This window comes from Pristiophorus japonicus, chromosome 10 (assembly GCF_044704955.1).
Source record: "Pristiophorus japonicus isolate sPriJap1 chromosome 10, sPriJap1.hap1, whole genome shotgun sequence".
In the NCBI taxonomy this organism is placed as follows: Eukaryota; Metazoa; Chordata; class Chondrichthyes; family Pristiophoridae; genus Pristiophorus; species Pristiophorus japonicus.
In genome coordinates, this window is record NC_091986.1 from 489,012 (window position 1) to 502,096 (window position 13,085).

General features: G+C 48.5%; 1 protein-coding gene across 1 annotated transcript in view; it reads left to right on the forward strand.

The window, feature by feature from the left end:
• The window catches only part of LOC139274682 (cilium assembly protein DZIP1-like), a 455,193-nt gene that overhangs the window by 199,797 nt on the left and 242,311 nt on the right, over positions 1 to 13,085 (forward strand). The window contains exons 7-8 of the mRNA XM_070891361.1: positions 861 to 923; positions 11,802 to 11,942. Coding sequence (XP_070747462.1) covers positions 861 to 923; positions 11,802 to 11,942 — 204 coding nt within the window. The remainder of the gene's footprint in view (positions 1 to 860; positions 924 to 11,801; positions 11,943 to 13,085) is intronic.

The following is a 13,085-nucleotide window of genomic DNA, read 5'->3' on the forward strand; positions in this document are numbered from 1 at the left end:
CCTGTTAAGTAGCTTAATTAACTGGCCGGCCGCTTAGTGTTGGATATGCGATCCGCACACAGATACGACAGTTGAGAAACTTACAAGGAGGCGGGTTCAGAGCAGGATCCCACCCTGCTGTCAATCATGGCCATTTTAACAGCAGGGCCCGTCTCCAGACCCGCAATCGCAGGGCTGGGAAGATTCCACCCATCGAGTACAAAAGCAAAGAAGTTATGATGAACCTTTATAAAACACTGGTTTGCCCTCAACGGGAGTTCTGTGTCCAATTCTGGGCACCGCACTTTCGGAAGGGTGTGAAGGCCTTGGAGAGGGTGCAGAAAAGATTTACGAGAATGATTCCAGAGCTGAGGGACTTCAGTGCTATTCTGTTGATGTTCCACTTTTTTTAAGCTGCCCTCGTCGCACAAGGGCTGAACCTGATTGCTGCCTTACTGGTCCCTGGTCTTCCTACCCATCTGAAACTCTGCCACCTTCTTTCTCTCTTCCTCTGGGTGCCTTTCCTTACCATTCAATATTTAAATAAATACACAATGCTCCTTTTTCAGTTGACACTTTTTCAGCTCAACTTCCAACTACACTCCAGTACCACTTCAGCCCCTTTTCACCTGCCTCTTTCATCAACAGGCATTCAAGCCTCCACTCCGATGCAGGCCCCTTTCTCTTTCCTTGTCCTGGCCTCAATCTCTACTGCCTTGTTGAACTTGACCTTTGCGCCTGCCTCCACCTACCTTCCCATGCCTTTATTCTGATGTAATTGGGAGAGTTGTTTTTATCATGAAGGTAATTTTATTTACATAGTATCTTGTTGTTAATGTTGAAACAAATTTAGCAGGATTTATTTATCCTTTCATTTATAGGAACAAAAGTGGACTTCAGAAATAAACAGCCTTTTTGAAAGACATGACCATGAGAAACATCAGGTACTTTTCTTTAGATGAATATTCTTAAATATTTAAAAATAATCAAAGTGGCATACATAAGTTAATGTATAAATGTATTAAATGGCATTGGAACTAAATCTGTAAATGTCTTTATTTTTTTTATAACAGGCCAGAATTTGCTGCCAATATAATGACTAATTTATAGGGCTCAAGTTTCGACCTGAGTTGCTCCTATTTTTTGGAGCAACTACCGTATATACTCGCGTATCCTGCGATCTCGCGTATCATGCGACCCCTAAATTTTCGTCCCCAAAACATGATTTTACCATATATCTCATGTATCATGCGAGTCACTTTTTTGAGATCGAATACAGACCTTAACATGAAACATCGAGTGGATTCTGCTCTCTCTCCGTGCTCTCTCTCCGTACTCTCTCTCCGTACTCTCTCCCCGTACTCTCTCTCCGTGCTCTCTCTCCGTGCTCTCTCTCCGTACTCTCCCCCCCCGACCTCCGCGACTCTCTCTCCCCCCCCGACCTCCGCGACTCTCTCTCCCCCCGACCTCCGCGACTCTCTCTCCCCCCCGACCTCCGCGACTCTCTTTCCCCCCCCGACCTCCGCGACTCTCTCTCCCCCCCGACCTCCGCGACTCTCTCTCCCCCCCGACCTCCGCGACTCTCTCTCCCCCCCGACCTCCGCGACTCTCTCTCCCCCCCCGACCTCCGCGACTCTCTCTCCCCCCCCGACCTCCGCGACTCTCTCTCCCCCCCGACCTCCGCGACTCTCTCTCCCCCCCCGACCTCCGCGACTCTCTCTCCCCCCCCCGACCTCCGCGACTCTCTCTCCCCCCCCGACCTCCGCGACTCTCTCCCCCCCGACCTCCGCGACTCCCCCCCCCCCGACCTCCGCGACTCTCTCTCCCCCCCGACCTCCGCGACTCTCTCTCCCCCCCCGACCTCCGCGACTCTCTCTCCCCCCGACCTCCGCGACTCTCTCTCCCCCCCCGACCTCCGCGACTCTCTCTCCCCCCCCCGACCTCCGCGACTCTCTCTCCCCCCCCGACCTCCGCGACTCTCTCTCCCCCCCCGACCTCCGCGACTCTCTCTCCCACCCGACCTCCGCGACTCTCTCTCCCCCCCCGACCTCTGCGACTCTCTCTCCCCCCCCCGACCTCCGCGACTCTCTCTCCCCCTGAAGAGAAGAATTTCAGCAGGAGTCAAATGGATTTTTTTTTGCATTGGGAGGATGTAGTTCGTGGTGTGCTGCAGGAACTTGGCTTGTTTTCCACATAAACTAATGATTTGGTCATGAGTATCGAGGAACTAATATCAACCAGGGATATTCGATTTACAACCATCATGGAGAGTGAGAGGAGAAACCAAGAGAAATGTCTTTACATAGAGGATTGTTGGAGCATGCCGAGATTCAGCGTGGATACGGTCTGCTTAACAGCCTAACAGCCTAATCTTGGCCAGCACTTCACACCCGCAAATTTTGTATCTCGCGTATCATGCGACCCCCCAAATTTAGGTTACAATTTAGATCTTCAAAAGTCGCATGATACGCGAGTATATACGGTAGTTTAAAATGAGCATCTTAGAAATTGCAATTCTCAGCATTTAGTTTGCTCCAGTTCGAGTCAGAATAGTTTCATTTTAGAACAAATTTTTTTTTCAAAAGGGGGCGTGTCCAGCCACTTACGCCTGTTTTGCAAGTTTAGGCAGCGAAAACTTACTCCAAACTAACTTAGAATGGAGTAAGTGTAGATTTTTGTACACTCAGAAAAACCTTGCCTACACTTATAAATCAGGCGTAGGGAACGAAAGATGGGGGTGGAGGGAAGTTTACAAACATTAAACACTTCACTTTTACAAATAAAGAGCGATCATCAATAATAAATGATCAATAAATCAATAAATCAACCAATAAATCAATCAAAAAAAATAAAAAATAAAATATAAAAGAATAAAAAAATCAATCAATAAATAAAAAATAATTCCTACTCACCTACTGCAGCACCGGGAGCCCTCTAACAGCGTGCTGGGACGGCCTCCCCACCCTCGCCCAGTGTCTCTCTCTCTCTCTCTCTTTGTCTTTGTCAGTGTCTCTGTGTTTCTGAAAGCGAGGGGTGGGGGAAGAGAGGGGAGGGGAGGAGGGAGGCAGGGAGAGGAGGGAAAGGGGGAGGGAGAGAGAGAGGAGGGAGGGAGGGAGAGGCTGAACGGGCTTTCGCCGCCGCCGACACTTTGGGAGGAGCCCGCCCCCAGCGAGATGCCAGGTGGGCCCCAACGACGACCAGGGAGGGGGGGGGGAAGAGAAGAGGGGGGGGTGGGGAGGCTGAACGGGAGGGAGGTCCGTGTCCCGATACTCGCCCTATGAGCCCATTCGACCAGGGCTAGGGTCGGGCCCCTCCCACTCAGCCTCGGGGGCCTGGAGCTACTGCACATGCGCGCACACTCTAGCGCGCATGTGCAGAGGCCCCGGCATGATTTTCAGCGCAGGGATCTGGCTCCGTCCCCGACTCCCTGTGCTGTGCCACGCCGAGCACGAAGACGTCCTGAGGCGACCTGAGAATCACAAGGTAAGTTTTCGGTGCCCTTTTCCTTCCAGAAAGTCGGCGCACCTTATTCCAGAGGGCGGAAACTTGGGCCCATAGTGTTAGCTGAGTCAGAAGGTTGGGGGTTCAAGTCCCACTCCAGAGACTTGAGCACAAAAATCTAGGCTGACACTCCAGTGCAATACTGAGGGAGTGTTCCACCATTGGAGTGTGCCATTTTTCAGGTGTGACGTGAAACTGAGGCCCCTTCTGCCCTCTCAGGTGAACATAAAAGATCCTATGGCCCTGAGCAGGGGAGTTATCCTTGGTGTCCTAGCCAATATTTATCCTTCAATCAACATAATTAAAATTTACAGCATTTTCTGTTTTTATTTCAGATTCCAGCATCTGCAGTATTTTGCTTTTATAATTAAAACAGATTGGGGCCGAAATTCAGCTCCCCAAAAAGGCCACTTACCGTTGGTAAGCAGCGGCCAGGAGGCGGAGTTGAGCAGCCGCCGACATCCGGTTCAATGGCCACCACTAACGAAATTCAGCTTGGGCATTTTTGCAGCGGTGCTCACTTCCGTCCCGCTCCCCCCATTTCCGCCACCGTATTGTGGATGCGGCCATAACGACGCAATCAGAGCGCGCACCGCTGCCTCTCCGCCTCGGAAGCCAAATTCACCATTAAAAAAACAACCTGCTGGCTGACGGTGCCCCCGACAGCTTTTTGTATCTGACCGCCAGTGGAGGAGTTTTGATGGAATCGAGATTTTTGTGTAATAAAATTGTTGGGAGTTGCAAAAATTGTTGCGGACTTGTGGAAACTTTTGCGGACTTTTGAACAATTTCTCATTCGCCCTTTTGACATCAGCAGTAATTACAAGTGGCCTGAGAGCCTCATTCTGTACTTCACAGAGGTCTCATAGTGAGGGTTGAGGCTGCAGACGCAATGGGCTCAATGTTAGCAGAGGAACGCCTTGTCCACATTGTGCAAGACAGAGAAGGCGGCGCCGTCAGCAACGGGTCCAGAGACAGCGGGCAAGGAAGGCAGCAGGCATGGCTGCCTAACATGAGTAAGGGCGTGGAGATGGCCACAGACCTCAAGGCAGAGAGGTTGTCCAGGAAGGAGCTGGCATCAGGAGGAGGGTCAGATACGCTGGCCCCCCGCACCAGATAGTCGGCGAGGAGCCAGATGTTTGCCAGCTTCAGCCTGCAGAGGCTGAGGAGCATCAAGAGGATGAGGAAGAAGGCAATTAGCCAGCTGCTATTGGAGGAGCCCAGCACAGACCTGGGGGGAAGGAGGCCCTACTGTGCAAGAGTGTACCGACATCAGTTTTCCTTCATGGAGCTCTCAGAGGAGCAATGTCTGCGAAAGCTCCGATTCAGGAATGACATCCTGAGGAAGCTGTGTACTCTCCTGCAGCCAGACCTGCAGCCTCAGACCAGGCTGAGGACAGCTCTGAGCGTTGAAACATAAGTAACCACTGCACTGAACTTCTACGCAACTGGCTCTTTCTAGTCTGCAACTGCAGACATTTTTAATATCTCTCTGTTCTCCACCATTCGCTCCATCTGTCAAATCACAGATTCTCTCTGCAGGAGAAAAGTGTAATACATTAGTTTCCCGATGAGCAGGGAGAAGCAGGTGGAGCGTCAGGCTGGATTTGTCCTGATTATGGGGTTCCCCAGGGTGTAGGGGGCCATCGACTGCACACATGTCGGACTGAGGGTGCCACAAACCCATGCAGAGATATTTATGAACAGAAAGGGATTCCACTCCTTCAACGTCCAACTGGTGTGCGACCACCAGCGCAAGATCATGGCAGTTGATGCCCGGTATCAACCTTCATCCAGATGCCTTCATCCTGCGCCAAAGCAGTGTGCTCGCCGACTTCTGCTTGGGGACAAGGGATATCCCCCGTCCCCTTCTTCTTAGGCGGTCCCTCGTATTGAGAATGACTTGCTTCCACAAAAGCTCCCTCTACACTGTCCCATCAAACACTTCCATGGGCGAGTCTATGTTTGAAGGCAATGGCGGAGTGACAGGTCTGGGGTCAGGAATGGTGTGATCCTGAGAGAGCACATCATCAGGATCCTGGTCCGAGGAGCCTGTGTCACTCCCCGGGGGCACACCACCACCACCAATCTGAGGGAGCTCAGGTTGGTGCTGTGGTGCCACAACGGAAGGTTCCCCATGGCCCGTGGTGGACCTACCCGCGAAGGCAACACTGAAATGTCGGGTGGCATCGAACTGAGACTGCATGAGAGCAGCCATGGTCTCAAAGCCACCAGCGATGACAGCAGTCAGATGCTCCGTGGCCTGTTGCCCAGAGTGCATAAGAGCATTCTGAACTTCCAGTGCCGCAGCATCCTCTCCAATTCAGCACTGATGCGCTCATTCACCTTGCACCTGTGTAGTAATGGCAGCTGCCACATCACCAAAGAGTTGCGACATCACAGCTGGATCCGCACGGTCTCTCTGGGAGTCCAACATCGCCTACACACTGGCAATGATGGAGTGCGCAGAGCTGTCGACAATGCGGGAGGCGCACTCCTCCACGCTACTCACTATTTCCGACAACTTATCTAGCACCCTTGCCACTGCCCCCAACATCTGCGAATGCATCCTTCTTTCATAAGCCCCAACGATGGGCTCATCTGAGTCCTCCTCAGCAGAACTCCCGTGCGGACTCGCCCCTCCCCACCCCCGGAGAGCTCGCACCCGAGGTTCCTCTGCCTGTCACCATTCTGCAGGCCACTTGGCACCGGTGCAACACCCAGTGCAAACCCCTCTGCTATATCAACTAGATCGGACCGCGTACTCCCGGTATCTGTGCGTGTGATTGGAAGCAGTGACGTGGTGCTGCCAGCAGTGTCCCCCTCTTCCTCTGCCTCATCTGAGTTGGTACCAACGGATGGCGGGGATCCAAGGTCTCATCTAGGCTTGAGTCCCCAATGTCCTCTAGGGTGTCAGGATCCCCATGGCTTTCAATGCCCTCAAAGCTGTTGTCCAGGCCTCGCTTGCCACTCTACATGTCATCCTCTCCCTGGCCTCGGCTGCCACTGCCCTCAAGGCTGTCGTCCAGGCCTCGCCTCCAGGCCTCCCAGTCTCCATGTCATCCTCTCCCTGGTCTCGGCTGCCACTGTCTTCAAGGCAGTCCTCCTGCATTGCCCTCCCACTCGCACCAGTGCTAGGACCCTCTCGTTGGCTGTCACTCGACCTCTCATCCGCAAGCATAAATGGCACAAGGGCTGCCGTGAGGGAGGGGGTAGGTGATTGATGCATGGAGACTGCAACTAGCACACTTTCAGAAGGAAAGGCATAGTAGGCACTGGCGCTTTCAGGAAGAGATAGCATTAAAGGAGGGCTTCACCTACCCATACTGTCCACAGGGAGAGCGTTAGTACCGGAGACCACAGGGAAAGCAGCATGCCTGCCTAATGGCGCCTGGACCCTCTCTTCCAGAGGTACCAGGATCTGAATCTCAGGCTCGCCACCACCAGTCCTCCTTTGCTCCATCCGCTTGTGCGCAACCTTGGCCTGCAAAACAAATGTTTGGTGAGTAGTAGTGTTACGAGCATCAGAAATGAGTGCATTAGTGTGTGTCCCTGACATGCAGCTGTAACTGACATGAAAAGGAGCCTCCATTGCGAGAACACATGGGCCTCAACAATGAAATGCTGCTTCAGTGACTATATGTGAAGGTGGGAAATAAGAGAAGGATGAAGGACTGGCTCGCAGATGGAAGGTCAGCAGTTGGTGCAACGGGTACTCGCTTTCATCAGACGGGTGATATCCATTTTTCTTCGGCACTGGGTGGTGGTCCAGTCATGAATGGAGGTCCCTGACACCTCCACAGCTATTTCTCTGCAGGCATTGGTGAAGACCTCGTGAGTCGGTCTGCCTGTGTTGTGGTACAGCACTCGCCTCTTTCCCTCCACAGCCTGCATCAGTGTCTCGAATTCTGCCTCCTTGCTGCAGCTCCAACAGCCATGGCCTTCAATCAAATGCCTTCCCTCCTCAGGGCCTAGATGCAAATCCTGGCCTTTAAAATGACCAGGAAGCAGCTGGCTCGTTAAGACCAAATCAAGAGCAGGTGACTTTCTCTGCTCCAAGCTCCCCAACCACGCCATTGCAAAGTGCCGATTCCCGTCGGCCAATACCGCTGGGCGCCATTTTTTAAAGAAAATCGCTGAATTTCAGTCGGATGACCGCCGTAACCATTGCGGCAGTAATGGTGGCCAAAGGGCAGTAGGTGCGTCCCATTTCGGCCCCATTATCTTGTCATTATCACATTGCTGTTTGTTTGAGCTTGCTGTGGACAAATTGGCTGCCACTTTTCCTACATGACAACAGAGACTACACTTCAAAAGTACTTTATTGGCTGTAAAGCGCTTTGGGATGTCCTGAGGTCATGAAAGGAGCTATATAAATGCAAGTCTTTCATTCTTAATGGTGTTATTAATGTTTAAATTGTCCAGCAATTTGTGACAAGGAAGAGAAACCCAGTGAATTGCGCATTGTTATACATTGGTGGACAATTTGTGCTGCTCTACCGTTAGCCTCACGAAACTGACAGCTCGCCCTCAACCTCCCTATGGATTTCAAGAAATTGCTGCATTTGCAAGTAAACTCACCGCAGAACATTATGCAACATAGAAACATAGAAACATAGAAAATAGGTGCAGGAGTAGGCCATTCAGCCCTTCTAGCCTGCACCGCCATTCAATGAGTTCATGGCTGAACATGCAACTTCAGTACCCCCTTCCTGCTTTCTCGCCATACCCCTTGTTCCCCCTAGTAGTAAGGACTTCATCTAACTCCCTTTTGAATATATTTAGTGAATTGGCCTCAACTACTTTCTGTGGTAATGAACATAATGAACTTAACAACATAAGTACCATTCAACCTCTCTGCTCATAATGGGAATAATTGAAACTGACATCTCATTCTTGCAGGTAGTAAATTGTTGTTAGAGAATCTTGAATTTTTTTATTGTTTCTCTTGTTTTTCCTTTGTGTCTCTTTTTTCTCCCTTTCTTAATCCAATCTTTCTTTCACTTTATTTCTTATTCTGTTCATGATTTGACACCTAATTACTCTATTTCCTTCTCCATCTTTCTCAATCCTTAAATCTCATGGCTAAGGACTGTTGGTTCCGTCATTCACCAAGGTCCCAGATGCCCAACTGTCCTTGCTGTGCCGTGATCAGCTCGTACTTCCAGCATCCTGCAGTGGAAAATTGTTTCAAGGTTAAGGATGAGGGAAAACGTCTAATGGGGCATGTCGCGTGATGCCCTGCTCCAGCAAATTCTGGGCCATTTTGTAATCTTTTACAAAGATTGAGCTGTTAAAAGTTATGTATAAAAGAGGAAAGGTTGAGGAGGTTGGGCCTCGACTCATTGGAATTCAGAAGAATGAGAGGTGATCTTATCGAAACGTATAAGGTTATGAGGGGGCTTGACAAGGTGGATGCAGAGAGGATGTTTTGACTGATAGGAGAGACTAGAACTAGGGGGCATAATCTTAGAATAAGGAGCCGCCCATTTAAAACTGAGATGAGGAGAAATTTCTTCTCTCAGAGGGTTGTAAATCTCTGGAATTCGCTGCATCAGAGAGCTGTGGAAGCTGGAACATTGAATAAATTTAAGATAGAAATAGACAGTTTCTCAACCGATAAGGGAATACGGGGTTATGGGGAGCGGGCGGGGAAGTGGACCTGAGTCCATGATCGGATCAGCCATGATCGTATTAAATGGCGCAGCAGGCTCGAGGGGCCATATGACCTACTCCTGTTCCTATTTCTCATGTTCTTATGTTATTATTCATGGCTATTATGCTCTTTCCTTGAAAATGTACATCATGATTATTTTAAACGCATGAACGTAGCTATATTCAGACATCCAATTAGAAAAGGGCCGACCATCCTATCAGCACAAAGTTTAAAAAGAATTGAGATGCTAAATTATAAAGCGTAAAAAGAACTCGCTCGCTTCACAATGTCCTAGTGGCTTAAGGCACAGCCTGAGGGAATAAATCACTCAGACCAGAAAATCACTTGCTGAATTTCAAGAACCATCATCATCATAGGCAGTCCCTCTAAATCGAGGAAGACTTGCTTCCACTCCAAAAGTGAGTTCTCATGACTGAACAGTCCAATTCGGGAATTACAGTCTCTGTCACAGATGGGACAGACAGTCGTTGGAGGAAAGGGTGGGTAGGGAGTCTGGTTTGCCGCACACTCCTTACACTGCCTGCACTTGATTTCTGCATGCTCTCGGCGACAAAACTCGAGGTGCTCAGCGCCCTTCCAGATGCAGTTCTTCCAGAACTCCCAGGTGTCAGTGGGGTTGAGCCCAGCAAGCATCAGTACCGTCAGACTGCTGCAATACAAGTTTTGGCTGCACTATGGCGTGCTTAAGCAACATGCTTACAGAAAAGGTTGCTCAAACCAGGAGGGAATAGGGGTTGGCTTGGTTAATACCATTCCTGTCATGGCATCTTATTAATGGCCTGACTGTTACAGAGGCTGGGAGAAGGGGCAGGTTGGAACATACAGTTGATGTTGGTGTTCTCTCTCTCCAGATTGCTCCACGTCCACAGATATCCTTCTGCCCACCACCCCCCACCCTTTCAGGCAAAGCCAACAAGCTGTCCCATGGTAGCAGATAATTTACAGCCTTAAAGCTGGTATCCTAGCTTACAATGATGAGAGGCACCTCAGATCCCTTGGCTGAGACTGGCACACTGCAATCTTCTGTGCTGTAACCATTCTATCGCCGAATCCCACACCATCAATATCCTGGAGGTCATCATTGGCCAGAAACTTAACTGGACCAGCCACATAAATACTGTGGCAACAAGAGCAGGTCAGAGGCTGGGTATTTTGTGGCCAGAGTCTCACCTCCTCATTCCCCAAAGCCTTTCCACCACCTGCAAGGCACAAAACAGGACTGTGATAGAATTCTCTCCACTTGCCTGGATGAGTGCAGCTCCAACATCACTCGAGAAGCTCGACACCATCCAGGACAAAACTGCCTGCTCGATTGGCACCCCATCCACCACTTCACATTCACTCCCTCCACCACTGGCGCACTGTGGCTGCAGAGTGTACCATCTATAAGATGCACTGCAGCAACTCGCCAAGGCTTCTTCGGCAGCACCTCCCAAACCCAAAACCTCTACCACCTAGAAGGACAAGGGCAGCAGTCACATGGGAACATATCACCTCCAAGTTACACACCATCCTGTCTTGGAAATATATCGCCGTTCCTTCATCGTCGCTGGGTCAAAATCCTGGAAATCCCTCCCGAGCAGCACGGTGAGAGTACCTTCACTACTAGGAATGCAGCGGTTCAAGAAGGTGGCTCACCACCTCCTTCTCAAGGGAAATTAGGGATGGGCAATAAATGTTGGCCTTGCCAGCAACGCCCATATCGCGAACGAATAAAAAAAATGCAAGAGAATGTATATATTTTTTTCATAGAATCATAGAATGGTTACAGCATGGAAGAAGGCCATTTGGCCCATCGAGCCCATGCCGACTCTCAGCTAGTTCCACTCCCCTGCTCCTTCCCCCTAGCCCTGCACATATTTTTCCTTCAGATACTTATCCAATTCCCTTTTGAATGATAAGATTGAGTCTGCCTTCACCACCCTTTAAGGCAGTGCATTTCAGATCCTAATCACTCGCTGCGTAAAAAAGCTTTTTCTTACATCGCCTTTGTTTCTTCTGCCAATCACCTTAAAGCTCTGTCCTCTGGTTCTCAACCCTTCTGCCAATGGGAACAATTTCTCTTCATCTACTCGATCTAGACCCCTCATGATTTTGAACACCTCGAACAAATCTCTTCTCAGCCTTCTCTGTTTAAAATTGCAGATGAGCCTGATCTGCATATTTAAAGAAGGGCTCTGCTGGCTTTATGTGGGTGTCCCTCTTGCCTGCTCAAAAGAGCAGGTTAAAATGACGACCCTCGGGAAGGCGGTGGGCTCATAGGGGGTAAATCGCTGTGGGAATTTTAATTGCCCGCCCGATTTCCATGAGGCGGGAAGAATTAAAATCAGCCCTTTTGAGTTCAGAGCAAGGTTAAAGGTTGTAGGACCTGAAAAATTGTGGTATACTTTCTCCAAATTCCTAGCTAATAGATTTTTTCGGATATTTCAAAATATACCCGTATTAATTGGACAAAAATGAATATTATTGACTTGATTTAATAATTTTCTATAATTTGTATAAGGCAGACTAGAATTAAAATGGAATAGCATACTTAACCTTGCATTTTTTTTCTTAAAAACAGAATAATGGTTGATAAATCATTTGTACTATTCAAGCAAGTTAAAAGAATTCTGCGTCAATTTTATTTGTTTGTGCCTTATAGCTCCAGCTTGAAATAGAAAGTTTGATGTCATCAATTACAAAAAATCAGAAGGCAAGCTCCAGCTATTACAAGAAAAAAATTAAAGAACTAGGTCAAAGACGACACGATCAGCATCACCTAATAACTCACCCAAAGGAAGAGGTTAGATCCATTTAGCTTACTCTTACATGTACTGCTACATACAAGTAATAATGATCTGGGAATTTTGTTCAATCTTGAGCTGTGTGCTTAGACGTATGTCTGAGTTGGGTACAAACATTCATAGTTGATTATTGGAGATGTGGCTGACTACTTGACAGTTGGACAGATCTTAGATAATGTCATGAATTTATTTGTTTAAGGAAAGGGGGCTTAATGGTGATCATTCAGAGAGGTTTCAAAAGATCTTGTATTGCAAATAAAAGTTCAGAATTTGTGTTTGAGAGGGTTTAACATTTTCCATCTTAAAATTAGTTTAAGCACAGTAAATAAAATTCCTTCTTCCTCATCTGGTACACTGCACTCATCAGATGAGATACTCAGCTTGTCAATGGGGAGAATTATAATGCATTTTCTTCCCTTTAAGAAACTTCTGATGTTGGTGATATTGTGACACTGGAACAACACCTTATCCCTTCCCAGGCTGAATTGAATTGCCTCCTCTGGGCTAATGTTAAATTAATATGCTAATTAGAACAATGTAGATCATTGTGCTGCTTGATAACTATTTTTTGTTGCCAAAAGTTCTAGTTTTCAGCTTCTTTATCTCTGTAATGTGAGAAGATGCTGTAAGTATATTAAGTGCTCTTGAGCCCTGTGGTCATAAGCAACACGTGTGGCACCTTCCTTTAAACCAAAACATGGTATCCTGCTGAAAAGCCTGGGTTTTCCACCTGAACAAGACAGGCTCACTTGTGGAGCTAGAGGCCACCTTCTAGATGAGTCTCTGCTACAGGATGAGCTCCGGTCAAAGGTAAACCAGTGCCACCAACAACTCGCAAGGGTTTGAGCCACTAAAGAACTTAGGCATCCAGCATCTCCTGAGGTCATTATTCTCATTCTGCGTATTTCACTTATCCTTCCACATTTAGTTAATCTCTACATGCAAATAAATACTGCATCATCTAGCAGATACATTATGTAGGTGACGAGTTTTGAACCATACATTATGATCTTGGAAGTGCGTTGTACAGTATTTTTGGTGCTATGTATGTAAAGCCTGTGGGCCTGAACCTGAATATTTTCCTCCTATTGCTAATAATTTCAGTTCTTCTCTATGTATATAGAACAACATGCAGTTGTGGT